Source organism: Pieris rapae, chromosome Z (genome assembly GCF_905147795.1).
Source record: "Pieris rapae chromosome Z, ilPieRapa1.1, whole genome shotgun sequence".
Taxonomy (NCBI): domain Eukaryota; kingdom Metazoa; phylum Arthropoda; class Insecta; order Lepidoptera; family Pieridae; genus Pieris; species Pieris rapae.
Window position 1 is genome coordinate 6174865 of NC_059534.1, and position 16835 is coordinate 6191699.

A 16835-nucleotide genomic window follows, 5' to 3' on the forward strand; every position below is an offset into this window, starting at 1 on the left:
TCAAGTCTACCTATTGAATTCATATTGTGATTTTAAGAATTGGTATGTTCTTTTCTTGAAGGACCCTTAGTCAAATTGGTTCGGAAATACTTCAATGGGCAGCTGGCAAATAATAAATAATAATAATGAACAAGACTTGTTCTATTGTGGCATGTTCTTGCCTAAAGCCAAACTGATGGTATAGGATTGCATTAAATAGCATTGTAAGGTTCACTATCAATTTGCCTGGTGATTCTTTGAGGACCCTTTTAACGTTGATTAATCATGTACAATTTTTCTATGAATATGTATGTAATTAATAAAAAAATAAATAATGATAATGGTGCTCTCCTCTGAGAGAAGCTAATAAAATTGGATTTACTTTTCTTGATAGTTGGTAGCACTGATTTTCGCAATCTGTTTGTAACGAAAATTGTAACTTAATAGAAATTTACCTCTACCTTTTCTAGTTTTTGTTTTTCTCTAATTAAAAAAGTTTTTTTTTTCGTTATTTAATTATTATTTTATGATATAGCACCTTTAAAGCTCTGCTCGGGTTGATTTGGCGAGCGTAGCTAGTTCGGAAAAGACCAATTTGTGGGGACAACACTAAGTCGGAGTAAGTAATGTGTTAACAAAGAAAAACAAGACACCAATGAACAAGGAACAGCGAGGACTTCCGAAGTGAGCCCCGCTGGTGGTAGGACTTATAAATGATAGAAATAGATGGAAGCAATAGTAATGACGTAAAAAAAGTAAACAAATCGAAATGTAAGCGGGACACAATGTGGTCGTGTCTTGACTCGTCTAATATGTTTCAATTAAAACTAATAGGCTATTAAACGCAGTTTCAACCTTAACTTTTATATTAAGATGTTAAAATGAATATATATATATATATATATATATATTTAGGAACCAGAAGTGATAATTATATTTTAAAAAAAACGTCCTAGCAGCAAAAGAGCCCGTGACTTTTTTTTAAGGAATCTTCCTGTTTGCCTTAAGGGCCTTTACAGCTCAGCACGGGCTGTTTTGGCGAGCTTAGGTTAGCCTGAATGGGCGTGTTTCCCGCAAAGAGCCCGTGACACACTGAGGCCCTTTTTCCGAGAAGAAGGTAGGCACAGAACAAATTTTTTTCAAAACCACCTACTGCAGTTTCTGCTTATAATATAATATATATATATATACTTCTTATTTAATAATTCTTTCTGTATTGTTTTTTTTTATATTTATTATATATAATTTTGGAGAGATGGTGGTATTATAATGATAGGATAGACGCAAGTGGCTGCTTTGCATAGACTTTTTTCGCTTGCCAAGGTTGGTAAAACTGTTTCCTAGTTCCTACAACAAACTTACAACTTTACTCTACTCTCTACAATACGCATGTTGCCTGCACTTGTAAGATCTTATTTTATTGTTCCGGAATCCGGAGCTGTCCGCCATATTTGTCTGTACGTGACTGGCGTGCTTGTTTTAATAAGAATTTATTCAGGTAAGCATATTTATAATTCGTTATCACTATTATTTATACTGTATAGTCTTATTTTGTATTAGCTACTTTATTATGCTGTAGCGCTAGAAGTTTAATATCGTTCATGTAGTATGCCATTTTGACCTGTACGTGTTGGATCAGCGTAAACCTTATGTTAGGTTGCAGTCATCATACATAATATTCTCTTTGCATATTTAGTACTCTTATTGGTATTTTATACTTTTTAATTTTTACATATAGGTAAGAATATATGCCACGTGGTTTTACGTTTCCTCAGTATCCAGTATTTGCTGCTGCTATATTATTTTCACTTTTTACACCTGAGAATCTAAAATACTAAATTAAGGAACTTACCTCTAAGTGTGTGGGAATAGGCAGTATTAGTACTGAGTTTCCACTTGCCACCAGACTGGAATTTTAGATTGTTGTTTTTTTATTTATTTGATATGAGACACACTCGGCTGCTTATGTTGGGGTGATATTGTCTTTGTTAGAGGTTCTAAACTTCTAAAGGTCAGATTCCCCTTAAACAGTCACAATTATTGTTGACAGTCTTCTAAGAACTACTTAGTAATTGGTTAATCTACACTTTTGCACATTATACTTTTTAAATAAAATTATAGGAATTTTGAATATTATTTATAGAAGATTACATTTAAAACTTTTGATTTGTTTTAGTTTTACCCAGGAAAAATTATTGGCATAATGGGGAGTGGAGGTAATCCTATTAAATTTGGTCCAGAGTGGCTTAGAAACTTGGGTGAAGGAACAAACCACGGAACATCTTCCAGACAAACCAACAATCAAAATAATCCTAATGTATCAGAATCAGCTCAAGGGTCTTCAAGCAGAGGACTAAATAATCTACAAACATCTCGAGCATCTAGCCGAGATACTATTGTTGGTACATCATCAGGTTTTCGGCAGAATAATACTTCTAGAATTCACCTAGCTAATCTCAGGTAAGTGTATTATATCTGTTATAGGTTAAACTTCCTTAACATGTATTGTTTGATGAGTTAGAAACTATCTATAGCAAAGTAATGTCATTGATCTGCTGTAGTTTGGTGGAACCTTGTAAAAATTCTTTATAATAGACAGCTTAAATATTCTTCAAAGTCTAGGTTCATTAATCCTATTAACTTGTAATTATTTGCATGTTGTCTTTACAGATATGGACGAGAGGAAATGTTAGCACTTTACGATAGAATGGTTGCAGCACCAGAACAATTAAAGCAGTTTGAGTTGTTGTATCACTCAAGGGGAAAAGCACCATCCGCTTTAAACATTTTTAAAGATAGTCCAAATGTTGTAAGTTAAGACCTCTCATCCATATAAGTTACAATAATCTTAAATATGTGTTTAAACTGTTTTTCAAACTTCAGCCTGTTGAAGGCGCTACTGGTGGTCAAATTGTTGGGACTGGCCTTACAAGTTTCAATACTGGTCGTGGTCGTGGGAATGGGGTAGGGACGGTTTATTCTAAGAAAGCGACAACAGTGCGGCCAAATACCACAAATGCAGGAAGGTGAGCTTTTAATTGTTCTATAACGTTATCAGCATTGACATGTAATTTTTAGTCAACCAAATCACTATGAAACATACATGAACACAACTTGAAATTTTATCCAACCTTTTTGCAGACACAGCCCTTAAAAGTTGTCTTATTCATATTGAATACAACACAAAAGCATGTTTCATTTTACATTTTGCTGTTTGTGAATTGATCTGTGAGATATAATTATTATAATTGTAGGCTTCAAGGTAACAAATCCAACTGTTTGTTTACATAGAATCATCTAATTTGGTTGAAACTTGCCTTAGTTTAGAAATTTTGCCTGGAGGATCTCTTTATTAATTCCAGTGTTTAGGTATATATGAAAATTAACAGTAAGTGCTTGGATGTGAGAGAAGCTTATATACCCCATTTTCTCAGTTGTGTTTTTAGTAGTAGAAATATTGTAAAAATGTATGTTACTTAGGGATTGGAATAGGGTAAGAACAGATCCTGCACAGGGAGGCTCTGTGCCTCCAAATGAAGAGGTCAGGAGGTCTTGGAATACAAGTAGTACATCTAGAGCAACTAGACAACCAACAACAGAACAATCTGGTTGGGCATCAACCAAATTGTTCAGAAACAGGTATATACTTTGCTTTAACTTCGATAAATAATAGTTTATAGCACAGACAAAGAAAATTCTATCTAATCTATAAAACCAGGGATTGGGATCTTTGTCAAATCTGTATCTTTATAAACAGTATTCTTAGGTCACTCACTAATTTATTTTTGTTAAAGGCGACCAATACGAAGTACTAATTGGAGACAATCAGGCAGGGAGGAAGGCGATGAATGGAGGTCCCAAGAGCACACCTCTAGATTTCCCAATCCTGGTAAATAGGAAAAAAATACCAATTAATTAAACATTAATTTAAAGTTTGTCTATCAAGATAAACTTCTGAAGGTTAATAGGTCTTCTGCCTTTTCCTTTTGTGGAAATAACTTAAGATACCTATAACATAGTAGAATTGTCATAGAAAATAATTTTTGCCATTTTTTATTGGCAGAAGTAATAATTAAATATATTCTTGGGCACACATTTTGGACATCACCAGAAATTGATATTTTGAAGTTATTAATAGCATTATTATGTTTTTACAGAACGTGAATGGGCTGAAAGGCCGTCACAGGAAACACGTCAGTCTTGGAATGCTAATCGTCGTCCCTGGAACGAAGCTCAAAATGATGAAATACCGGAGTGGTAAGAAGACTTTTATGCAAGCTATTTATATAATATAATTATCTGAGCTCCATCTAAATAATTAAGTTAAGCTCACTTAGACTTCGACAAAACCTTTTTCGCTGCGTAGTCCAATTTATGTGTATACTATTAGTAAACCCATCTGCTATGCTTTATGTGATGTGTATCATATTTGTGACAGCAATTAGGTTTGGACTAAGAAATAACTAACTATGGTCTATTTCAAAACAGAAGGTAAACAAAATGATCCCTCATGGCTATATATATTTAGTTTTGTGATCACATCTGCAGATTTTGTGATTTTCAAGATTACCTTACGCATTTTTCATTGAATAAAAAATCTACATATAGTTTTCATTGTACTATTGAAATACTTATTATTGTTATTTCAACTTTGATATATGAAAATGAATTTAAATTACAATACATACAGTTGTAAACAGTCTAGTTTAAGTGGACAATACAATAAAAATCTTAAGGAAGACCTTAGGTATTTATAATTCCTAGTTTGTAATAGAGTAACTTTCATTATAAAATTAAAATGCATATGCTATACATCATACAACATAATATTGTAAAAGATAAAAATAATATACTTATCCATATACAATTCATATATAGAAATTAAATAATTTACTTGGATTTTTGACTATCAATTAGATTATTATTATATTCATTAAAATATAATGTTGTTATTAGGGCCAATGATAATGCAGACGCGGGTGCTGGCACTTTCGATTCGTCTGGAGCATTTCATGGATGCAGTGATGAACCTCGGCCACCAGAACAGACTTTCCGTAAATTTAACTTGTTTAATATTTTTATATTAATATGTAATTTATATGTCAATTCCATGTATTCCACATGGATAAGACTAAGCACTTTAAAAACTCATCTGTATATTGGTATGATACTTATATATATATCTCTACAGGAACTTATTTATTTTAGTTATTTAATGTCTTGTCGATACTATGGTGTATTGTTTATATAGTGAATATATATGTGACAAATTCTGCGATGCTTAGAATAAAAATAATAGTATATCAAAATAAGATTTACTGTTTCTGAATTCCCTAGTATGGATCTCAACAAATAAATTATAATGCATTTAATTGATTATTGCATTCTATAAATTAATGCAATTTTCTCTCAGCTGTAACGCGACAGCAAGAAGAGGTGGCTGAAAAGTGGTGGTCATCAGAAAAGGCTAAAAAGCTCTCTCCTAAACGCTTAATCTCTGACAGGAAACAGGTAATTTTTTCATAATTTACTTTCATTATTGTATTCAAATGCGCAATTAAATTAACCAATGCTACTTCCAGGGACAAGCCTCCACATCTGATGAAGCAAGCACTGAAACTGAAACCAATGTAAATGAGTCGGAAGTTACAATAACAGAGAGTATGGCAGACAAAGATGTCAACACTAAAAATTACGATGCTATAATGCGTCCAGATATGAATGTCGGCAACGAAAGTAACAATCTTAGCAATTTCCAATCCGTCATGATTTCTCAAAATAACACCCTGCGTCAAAAACACCAGAATATTGTGACCTCAACTAGCTCTTCTTCTTCTACAACTCAGCAGCGCAGCTCATATGCTATTTTTACCGATAATAGCAACCATGACGCTGAGTAAGTTTTCGTTTATAGTTGCTATATTTATATACTACACATAATTTAAATCAACTGTTTTAATACATAATATTTTATTTCAGGCACCCAAAAAATGCACAACAAGAAAAATTATTTGAGGGGCACTCTGCTGATAATAATGTGCCCATTAGAAATAATGCAACACCTAACAATCCACATGGGGCTACTGTAGACATGTCTGTATTACCGGGGCAACCAGGACAGCAGGGAGGCCTAGTTAATACACAAATGCATATAGGACCTTCCACAACTGGCCTAGAAGCCCACATTGCTTCAAGCACTACAAATATACCAAGCGCAGGGCAAAACAGTATGGCATCACTAGGATTACAAAATTCAGCATCAGGAACTACTTTGAATATACAGAAAAATGAAATGATGATGCCGCCCCTTCATGGATTACCACAAATGATGTCAAACACTCCATTTAACCCAGGAATGAATATGGCTATGCCTATGCCAATGTCTATGCCTACTATGCAACACCATTCAAAAATGATGGATGCATTTCAACATGTTCGTCCACATGATATGGCACAATCCAATGCTTCTGTGCCATATTTAGGGCAAAATAATAATGTGGTAATGTACCTTTTTGTGTGATTTAGCTATGCATAGTACTGAAGAACCTAGTAATGAAAACAAACTTTTAAATTTTTCATTTATCAATCTTTCTTTACCTACATAAAATTAAATCTTTATAATTAATACAATTCCGCTGTACAGTTACATCATTTGCCTATGAAAATGATTGTAGGAGTCAACATTAATATACAAATTTTGTAACATTTTCAGCCAATGGGTAACAATCTTCCACCAAATCCTGCACTGGGAGTCTGCATGTTCCCACCTCATGGAATTCCAAGGCATGCTGCTCAACCACCTTTACTAAATTCAGTCTATGGTGGGCCGTCAGTTATAAGTAACACTCAAAACTTTTTGGCTGATTTGTGGTATTACGAGGACCCAGAGGTGAATATTCATAATATTCTCAAAGCTACGCGTTTATTTCCTAGTATAAATACATTTGTTATTTGATGTTATGCTATAAGTGATGCAAATTTTAAATAGATCAATTATAAATATAAAACCATCTTTATTCAATACTTCCAATGACATACACTGGCTTATGCGTGCTTTAGTTTGCCAAACATTACCATTTTTTAACTGAAGAAGTTGAGTATGACAGTTGTGCTTTTTTTAATACAAAATTCATCAGAATGAGTTGAAATGAATACAAATGAAAACCAATATTTGCATAAATTGCGGAATTATAGCAATCTATCTATGTTTATTCTAAGGCGTTTGCAGCTTAGCGTTTTTGCAAGGTCTTAATTTATTTGCTTGCGTTAATTAAAAGTAACATGATTAAAAAAAGCTTTAAAATGAAATGTTTGTTGTAATTGAATAGCCTATTTCATCATTCAGGAAACTGATGAGTGCGAGCGAGAAAGTATTGAATTAGGTTTTTTTACAAAAATGCTATTAACAGACTTTTCATTAATAATGAATTTTTTTCTTACAGAAAAAAATACAAGGACCATTTACATCCCAAGAAATGTGGAACTGGTACGTAGCTGGATATTTCCAGCCTTCACTGATTGTGCGCAGAGCTTTTGAGAATACGATGCGTCCTCTAGCTGATTATGGACCGATGCCATTCTTCAAAGGGGTAATTGTACTTTTAGATATTTTAAAATCATCAATCATTCATAAAATTCATATTACCCAATGAAATAATTTATGTTTTAGGGAATGAACTCACATGTAAATTACCCACGCTCGCCCGAAGGAATTATTCCACAAGCCGGTTTTGGATTAGGCGTAGGTTTCAGTGCTAGTGCTTATTTTGTCATTTGAGGAGTCATATCTTTTTTTTTTTTAAGTTGGATAACATTTGTATACATTTCTATCTATTTCAGGAGACGTCTCGTGTATGGAGCCCGGCTCCACATAGTCAAAATGCAATTTGGACGGAACCTATGTTGTATCCTGAATCAAATGTTAATAACCTTCCGAGGCACTTCTGGGACGTCGAGGTATGTTTATTAAGTAGTAAGTCTTTATAAAATAAGTGTTTGGATCTGGAAGCAAATGTGTTAACGGATTGTAATTATTTTGCGGATACGTTAGTTCAATAATTTGTAGTAAGGGGATATGAATTGTGATTGATTATTTAAACTTCAGAAATGAACATTTGTTACGGCTGTAAATACTCTAGCGTATGGCATTAAAATATTTATTAATCTTATGTCACGTATCGCTAATTTCAAAGGAAAACGATTTTAACGTATTTAAAAGTAACAGCACTGAATATGGAAATTAATAAAAGATTACAACATATTTAAACAACATATACAATATATTAATGATTACAGATCATTCCCAGTTTCTAGAACCAAGAAGTGCACTTGGACACTTGAACAGGCGTGGAATTTCTCTAGAAGTCTTAGATTCTACTAAGTCTGCGATAGGTTTTTAGGTAGAGTTTATGATTAGATAATATATGAACAACTTGGGAGTGAAACACTTTTGTATATATTATTTTTGTGGTATAAGGTCGCCTCGTCTGTTGGCTCATTTAATAACACAGGTGTGGCCTGTGATAAAATATAAGTAAGCGCTGCGTATTCGTACACAAATAAAAAACAAAGTTTGGTTTTTGGTTCTAATTTTATACCCTCGGAACTATAAAAAAGCAGTATCAGTTTTCATATTAGGTAGTTAGCAAAGAAAGCAAAAGTAGAGAGAAGAAAATTTATTCATAAACATTTTTTTTCTAGCCGCCTGCAATGCCTTCTAAAAGTATCATACTGCCTAAGGACATGAAAACAGAGGATGAGATTTTAGCACAAATTTTAAGTTCTCAAAATATACCATTACCTGGGGTACCTCCCTCCGAAAATATGACGCCTCTAAACAATCTACATGCCATGACTGTCGACGGCGGTTTTCCCAAACCACCCGTTGTTCCTGATCTCTCACAGCTACCAGCTATTCAACCAGAATTGATTCCTCGATTTTCGCCGACTACAGTTGAGACAAAACCAGAAATAAAAGAACCAGAGGTAAGAATATTTGAAAATATTAGAATTTTCGTTTGATGTCATGATTTATAAACGCCTTGTAATTTCTGGTTATATACTTTTTGTATACAATATTCGAATTTTTAAAATTACTTTAGTTATTTATTTAAACAAAGGACAACAAATAACATTAGGAAGAAATAGCATTGCTTATATCAATCTGCCATAAAACTGTTATATATTTTTATTTTTTATACATACGTTGTTTATTATTTTTATTCTTGGTATAATTCGTATTTCGTTACGTAATTCAAACAGAAATTAAAGACTACCTAGGTCTATGAGCATGAAAAAGGGAACGATGCCACAATTATTTTACTATGGTATATTATAATATCCTAAATATTATAATTAAATGTACAGGAAGCAACCCATTTATTATTTAAGAATTCAAGCTGTCTTGATTTATGATTTAATTATTGTTATATTGATTTGAAGGTAGTTCTTTTAAAATTTCAGTTTCTGGAGCCTACTGTGAATCCAGTCCCAGTAGAACCCGATGCCGATAGTGCTAAAGTACCTCCTACGAAAGGAGAACTTAAGATTTTAAAGCCTAATAAAAACGACACGGATAAGAATAAAAACAAAGATTCTAATAGTCCAAAAACGAAAGCTAAAAAATCTAAAGAGGAAATCAAGGAGATTAATGCTACAGTTACTACTATGGATGATGTGGCATCGAAGTCACTGGGAGTAAGTTCATTTAAGAAAAGCTATGCGATAGTTACTTTAATAAATGAAATAGACGCACTACTTTTTTCTATGTTTCCTTGTTTACATTCTCATCAGCCGTGGTTGACAAGCAATCACAAAAAAAAAATATAATTCTACTATGCATGGGTATATCATTGAACTCTTAAAAGGCTGGAACGATTTGAAGGAATTTTTTTGTATGCGTTTGGGTAGCGCACTGGGTGGTTTAGACTAATGGAACAGTCCGGAAGATACCGCTGCGGTACTTTTATACTTTGTTTATGTGTTGTATGTGTGTCGGGTCCGCTGGTATGTTTGAAAAAATACATTTAATTTAGTATGAACACATATTTAAAATAATTTATACATTATATTAAAACTACCGATACGTACATCGAGATCTTTTTATGGATACTCGCACGTCATTTACAAAAACTGGTTTCGTTCGATTTTGAGTATGAGTACGTGCGCGTAAACTAGAAGTAGTCTGTATCCATGATTGCCCGTATGATTGTTATCTTAAATTAGTAATTTATGTATATTTGGAATCGCAAAAATTAATTATTTATTTTTATAAATGGTGGCTATCACTCTTACTTCAAAGACCTACTGGCAGTTTAGCTTCTATAATGTGTTAAGCTTGAAATGGCTCTATAATAACTGTTGCACGGTCCACATCAAAAAAGTTCTAATTACGACAACTTAATAATTAATAATTTTTATTAATATAACATTTACTTTATAGAAAAGATCTGTTGAGTCTTCACCTTCGAAGGCAAGTAAGGATGTCAAAGTTCTTAACAAGAAAGAGCTGGAAAAAGAAAAAAAGGTAAAAGTTCTGTTTTAATGTAAACAATATTAAAAATATATATATTATTAGCCAGCGCGAAAACTGCTTCGTTTGTAAGGTCTGAACGTATACATGGCGGAACGCGTCATTTTTATTGTTTTTTCAAATCACGCAATTAATTCTGATTACATTAAACAGTATGAATAGATGTGAGTTTATAATTGATAATAAATGAACTATTTTTACAGGAATTATTGAAGGATGGTTTTACAATCGTGAAAGGGGCTGAAAAAAATAATAACAAGGAGATCAAAAAAAAGGTGGAAGAGGCCAAAGCTGTCGAAGAAGCTGCTCGTAAAAAGTAAGCTTTTATATTTTATTATATTTCTTTGATTCCCATAATCAAAGGAAATTGTATACCTATACAGTGTAAAGTTCATAAACATTTATAAACTGGTGATAGTGTGATATAAAGTACTGAACCGCCGAGGCACTTAACGATATAATTAAATTGAGGCCTCTCTCTTGAGGATGCAAATGTTTACACTGGCGCACTTTATTCCATCCAACTCTCTTACTATGCTTCGACGGATTTCTTACACTATCATTAACATAGTGTTTGTTTACAGAAAAGAAGAAGAAGCCGTGGCAGCAGCCGACGAAACCAGAAGAATTGTTTTAGCGACAGCCATCAAAAAGCAAGTAGTAAGTCTCACATTTATAATAATACTAATAAATTTATTGAAATATTTTCAATATCTACTTAGTGAATTTTTTGTGTTTATAACAAAACAATTTTTATCTTCACTAAATTAAAACAAATATTGTTATAATTTATATAGCTTTGAAAAGTTTTAGTTATTTTATTAATAGAAACACCCAATTTCCTTTAATATGGTTATTAAAGGAAATTGACATTATTTCATAAATTGTGGGGTATGTTTATGCCAAAGCAAATCTCTTCTCCTTTTAAGAGATTTTTTTCATAGATCCCCTGAATAATGTTCTTAAAATATAGAAGGTATGATTTCGGCTGGTTTGACGTGGATGTCTGTTTTATCGGGTTATTATTCAATTCAATTTCAAAAACTCTTTAATATTTTCAACTACAATTAAAAGTGCTACATGTCCAGTGTACATTAATTTCCTGGAATGTTAGAAACTTTCTAAACACTTTTTTTAAAGTCGTATTGCTCTTTTTAAAAACTTATAAAAAAAAAAACATATGTGCAATTCACACATGGTAGAAGTGAAACCTTCAAAAACATTTTTTTTATTATTAATCATATATAAATTAATCATTTTCCATTATCTAAATGTGTGTGTTCTTTTAAAACAGTATATTTTAATGATAAATTTTAATTTATAAGTTTAATATAAATTTTTAATTTGGGAAAAACTAAAACATCGAAAGTTTGATATTCGATCAAATGAAAAAGCGGCAGTAAAGAGAGGCTGTATAATGCCTGCTATCTCATTTTCTCCCACGTTAAATCATATGATGAATTGATGTTTCTGTCTCTCTTTACCGCTGCATCCGGTTTGAAATCACGACGATTCGAAAGAAGTTTATCTATCTCATTTTCTCCCACGTTAAATCATATGAATTAATGTTTCTGTCTCTTTTTACTGTCGCTTTTTCGTTGCATCCGGTTTGAAATCACAACGATTCTAAAGAAGTTTCACTTCAAAAACAGATTAAAAACTTAGAACTTAAGTTATAATTTTTCGAAGAAGAAGGTAAATTATTATCGGTTTATTATTGATTATTTATAAAATTACAGGATCAGCAACAGCAGAAGCAAGTGGCAGACTCTGTCGCTAAGAAGGCTCCCTGGTCAGCAGTGGCCACTCAAGCAGCAGCCACAAGCAAAAGTGAAATGACGTTAGCTGTAATTCAAAGGCTCGAGCGCGAAAGGAAATTGGAACAAATAAAGGAACAGCAGGAGATGATGCAGATTATTGCTCAACAGCAGGCCGCAACATTGGCCAGAGAACAGGTCAGTCACCCCAAAGAAACGACATCAAACGCTTAAAGCAACTGCTACTTAAGTACTTTCTGATAACGATACCTTCGTATACAATTATGACTACACGGATTTTTATTAATATAAAATTAGCTCTGCAAAAAGTAATAGAAATCACTAAACCTACCACCGTATGGTGTACACAAATATATCTTGTATTACATACATCGATAAAAAATTCACATATATAATGTTGTTAAATTAAATTTTATGTTATTGCAGGAAGTACAAGCCGGTCTTGGTTGGGCTACAAAGAAAAATCCCAATGCTACTTCACCAAACTTAGCTGAAATTCAGGTAATTTTTTATAATGTACTTAATCGTAATATCACCAACCTTAAGTAAAGCCTTTGTTTTGTATTTGGTTGGGTTGTTCATTAAAATTATTAGTAAATAAATTTTGAATTATTGACAATTTTATTAGGCGAAAACGAGGCGAGAGGCGTCATCTTCGACCGTTACATCGGAGGTCGTAGAGGAGAAATCACAATCATCCCCTGTTACGGCAAATCATGCACCATGGAGAAGTAGTTCAAATGGTAATTATGTTAAGAAAATTAATTTTTAAACACTGTAATTTAATAGTTATTTTTATTCTTTTAACAACGAAATAATTATCTACAGGTGGCTTCTGGGATTCCCCAAGTCAACGAAATAAATCAGATCTAGAGAAAAGTGAATCTAAACCAGTTGAGACTAAGATTAAATTCAAATCGCCAGTACGGGCAGAGCCTTTAAAGAAGAAAACTCCCGCTATGGAGTTTGATGCTTGGTGTACCCAGGCCTTGGGCATATGGAGTTCCAACATTGATGGTATTTATTTTATAAGTCAGTGATAATTTAGTCCAATATTAAGAAAAGAAATTATTAAAAATTAAAAAGTATATTAACATATTTTGAAAAACAATAAAGTTAGTTAAATACAGTTATTTATTATATTGTTAAAATATTTATACAATACCTTTAGTGATGCGTTTTTATTTTATGTGTGATGTCTCAAATTGTTAACCATAACAACAGGAACATAAAGAAGGATAGAAGTTAGTTGCCTTCTAGTTATTACTTAAGGTTAACAATAATTTCAGAGATGATCTAAACAAAAAATAAATCAAATTTTATATATTATTTATAGGTTGGAAATTATTAAAGGATTATAAATAATAATATTTATTTATATATTAAACACATTTTTATTATTTTTGTTTTATGGTTTCAGTGTCGACTTTCATGGTTTTCCTCAAAGACATAGAGTCCCCTTACGAAGTTAAGGATTACGTCAAATACTACCTTGGCGAATCCAAAGAGTCGATCGACTTTTCTAGGCAATTCCTTGAACGAAGGTAAAATATCAAATATATATATAGATAGAAAACGATACAATATTTCTAGTTTACGCTAGTTCTACAAAAATTTTGGTTTTCAAAATTTTGATATTTGCGAAAATTCTGTAAATTTGTAAACTTAGAAGTTATAGATATATCTAAAAATCAAACTACTCTAATACCAAATTCTACTTGAGAGGCAGCACTATTGCTGAATGCCGCTGAAAGCGATTATAATAATAAATATTTACTATAACTATACACGCACCACCACTATGGACCCGCTACCCACTGAATTGTATTTCTAGTATTTCTTCAAATAAGCGATCTTCCCCTTTACCTGCTGTTCTATGAAAAGTTCTTTAAATTAAAAACATTTTCAGGTCGAAATTACTTCGTGTCGGTATGGTGACGCCATCAGACGATCTCTGTTCGCCAGCGCTTGCCATCAATCCCCGCACTAATTCAATCTCCGACTATCAAGAGGTTAAAGTAAGTTATGTGTACTTATCTTACGCCGCGTGTCACTCTAAATTATTAACTAAATTATTAAATCAGATTTAGCCGCAGTGGCTTGCCAGTTAAAATCGCCGTGCGCCAAATTCATATTAGCTCCTACCGTGAAAGAAAACATCGCGAGCAAACCGGCATTAGAATAATAAATCGACATGTGTCAGAAGAATTTTTGCTTATTAAAAAAATCTAGCTGATTTGGCTTCACTGGGATCCGGTTTCTAATAATTTTTGAAATAATTATAGGGTAAGGGTAAGAAAACAAAGAAGAACAAAATGATGAAAGTGGACGCTCGCATACTGGGTTTCTCAGTTACGGCAGCCGAGGACCGCATAAATGTTGGCGATATTGATACTGCATGAGCCTTAAGAAACTCGCCCTGTGATAAATCCCATGGCGAACTTTAGATAGTAACTTATGAATGAGATGTGTGAACGGGCTATGGTATCCATCGCCCGCCATACTTGCATTCTGTGTCCAAACCGAATGGCTTCATTCAACTATTTTTACCTATGTAATGAAGTTATAAAAATTTTAAATAATATAATAGAAGAATTCTGCCTTCTCTAATCTATCTATTTGATGTTTATAATTTCAAATTTCTGTTTTATAATCATCTATTGCAATGTTTAAATACTGTTCTGATAAAAACAGTTACTAACTACATCTAGTCCTTTTATCTTATTTAAAATTTTTAAAGAACTGCATTTCTATCAAATCTTTATGCAAATGAATTAATTTCTAGATTTTTCACATTTATTTATTTTCCATATATTTTGTTTTTTTTTCTATTTTTCAATGAATTTTTTTTGGTATTTTTTTGGCATTCTTTTAAATTGCTTGTTTAATGATTTTCAAACATCAGCGCCCACGGCTCAAAGCCTTAAAAAACGTGCCTTATTGGCCATTTTAAATTAGTGAATTATTTTAATCTGCCTGGTAATCATGCTATGATTCTATGCGTTCCTAAAAATAAAAAATATTTTATTTTTACACCATTTTCAAAAATCAATTTCAATGTAGTAAAAATGTGTGTCATCCATTACTGTGGGTTATTTATGGCAAGTGGCAAGACTCATAGGTGTAGTTTTGTAAAATGTATTGTTAATGGTCATAAAATAATTTTAAGTGTTTTTATTTTATAAAATGATTTGTTTTAAAATCGTTATACTTATTTAAATATACTTTGTTCTAGGGCATGCTTAATAGATAATTATTATATATAAATGATTTGACATATTGAATGAAACTTATAAATAGTAAAGTTTGATGCATGGATAATGTTTTTATTTGATTATTATGCATGAATATGAACTTGTTCTGATTATTGTTTTAAGGCGTGGCCTAATTATTGTTCAAAATCTAGTTATGTTTATTGTTAGGATACACTACGATGGCATTTTTATATCTTCGAATATTAATAAAAGACCTTATTTAATAACACTATGAACCTGAAATAGCTATCGAACATGTTCACACATCATTGACACACACATTTTAAAATATTCTTTAATTAATTTAGGTTTATAGTATGATGTATAATGTTACAATTGTTTTAAATTTATGTCAATATTAATAAATAATAATAAATCTACATAGCCTTATTGTTAAGATACACTACAATAGAATTTTTATATCTTCAAATATTAATAAAAGACCTTATTTAACACTAAGAACCTAAAATAGCTATCAAACAAGTTTCATTATTACTAGAGTCACATGATTGATACACGCATTATAAAATATTCTTTAATTAATTTAGATTTTTAGTAAGATCTATAATGTAACAATTACTTTAAATTTGTCTCAATATTGTTATAAATCTAATTTCAATTGAAAGTTTTAAATGTAATACATTTACCATGTACCAACTGTTTGTTATATTATGCGTTGATAACTTTTTACTATTGTATCGAATGGCGGCACTTAAGGCTTATTTGTTTAGCTAGGATTAATATTTTAAGCGCAAGGTATAGGCTGCGGCACGTAAGTCTAGCGCTGGCGTAGAGGGGATTGCTGCGCATGTGTACTGTGGTGCGGGGGACGGAATGCGACTGGAGAGCAAATCGACGCTCTTCATTCCGCTAGCCCCCCTCCGGTACCTTATTTTTTACTTCTGCGCAATAACGGTCAGCGCTAGAGTTTCGTGCCGCTACTTGTACACGCCAATCCTCTTCTGAAACAGACAATCCAACCGTGAAAGCATTTGATACTAATGCCATTGCTGATAACAACGTATTGAAAGTGCCATCGTAGTACCGTCTTGTGCGAGTGATGCGCCTATATAAGTGTTTAATAGGCGATTAAAAGTGCTTAAACTGTAACAATGCAATTAATCAGTTGGTTACAGATGCCCTGATTGGCATTACCTGTTAGGCACCTGAAGATTAGTTAACAAACGAAGCAATAAGTGTAATTGAACAAGTTTTAGCTCTGAATGTTAAACTTCTCTGTTGCTATATTAAATGTAAATATAATGAAAAATAAAGAGATAATATAAATATTTA

The 16835-nt window shown here is 32.3% G+C and overlaps 1 protein-coding gene across 2 annotated transcripts; it reads left to right on the forward strand.

Moving 5' to 3' along the window:
- The first annotated feature begins 1336 nt into the window (after window positions 1-1336).
- On the forward strand, window positions 1337-16835 carry LOC110998994 (GIGYF family protein Gyf). 2 transcript variants are annotated; one of them, XM_022267833.2, is made up of 27 exons: window positions 1337-1477; window positions 2156-2439; window positions 2650-2788; window positions 2863-3005; window positions 3460-3618; window positions 3774-3868; window positions 4137-4236; window positions 4936-5033; window positions 5393-5490; window positions 5562-5875; window positions 5959-6478; window positions 6692-6868; window positions 7422-7568; window positions 7649-7720; window positions 7819-7935; window positions 8680-8964; window positions 9442-9675; window positions 10421-10504; window positions 10714-10826; window positions 11095-11170; window positions 12250-12465; window positions 12715-12789; window positions 12917-13031; window positions 13117-13305; window positions 13709-13832; window positions 14198-14306; window positions 14574-16835. In XM_022267833.2, the coding sequence occupies exons 2-27, from the start codon at window positions 2183-2185 to the stop codon at window positions 14688-14690; spliced, it is 4173 nt and encodes a 1390-aa protein (XP_022123525.2). In that variant the 5' UTR covers window positions 1337-1477; window positions 2156-2182; the 3' UTR covers window positions 14691-16835. The 2 variants fall into 2 exon arrangements, with proteins under 2 accessions (XP_022123525.2, XP_022123533.2); XM_022267841.2 differs by lacking the exon at window positions 7649-7720 and having other exon boundaries at window positions 1338-1477.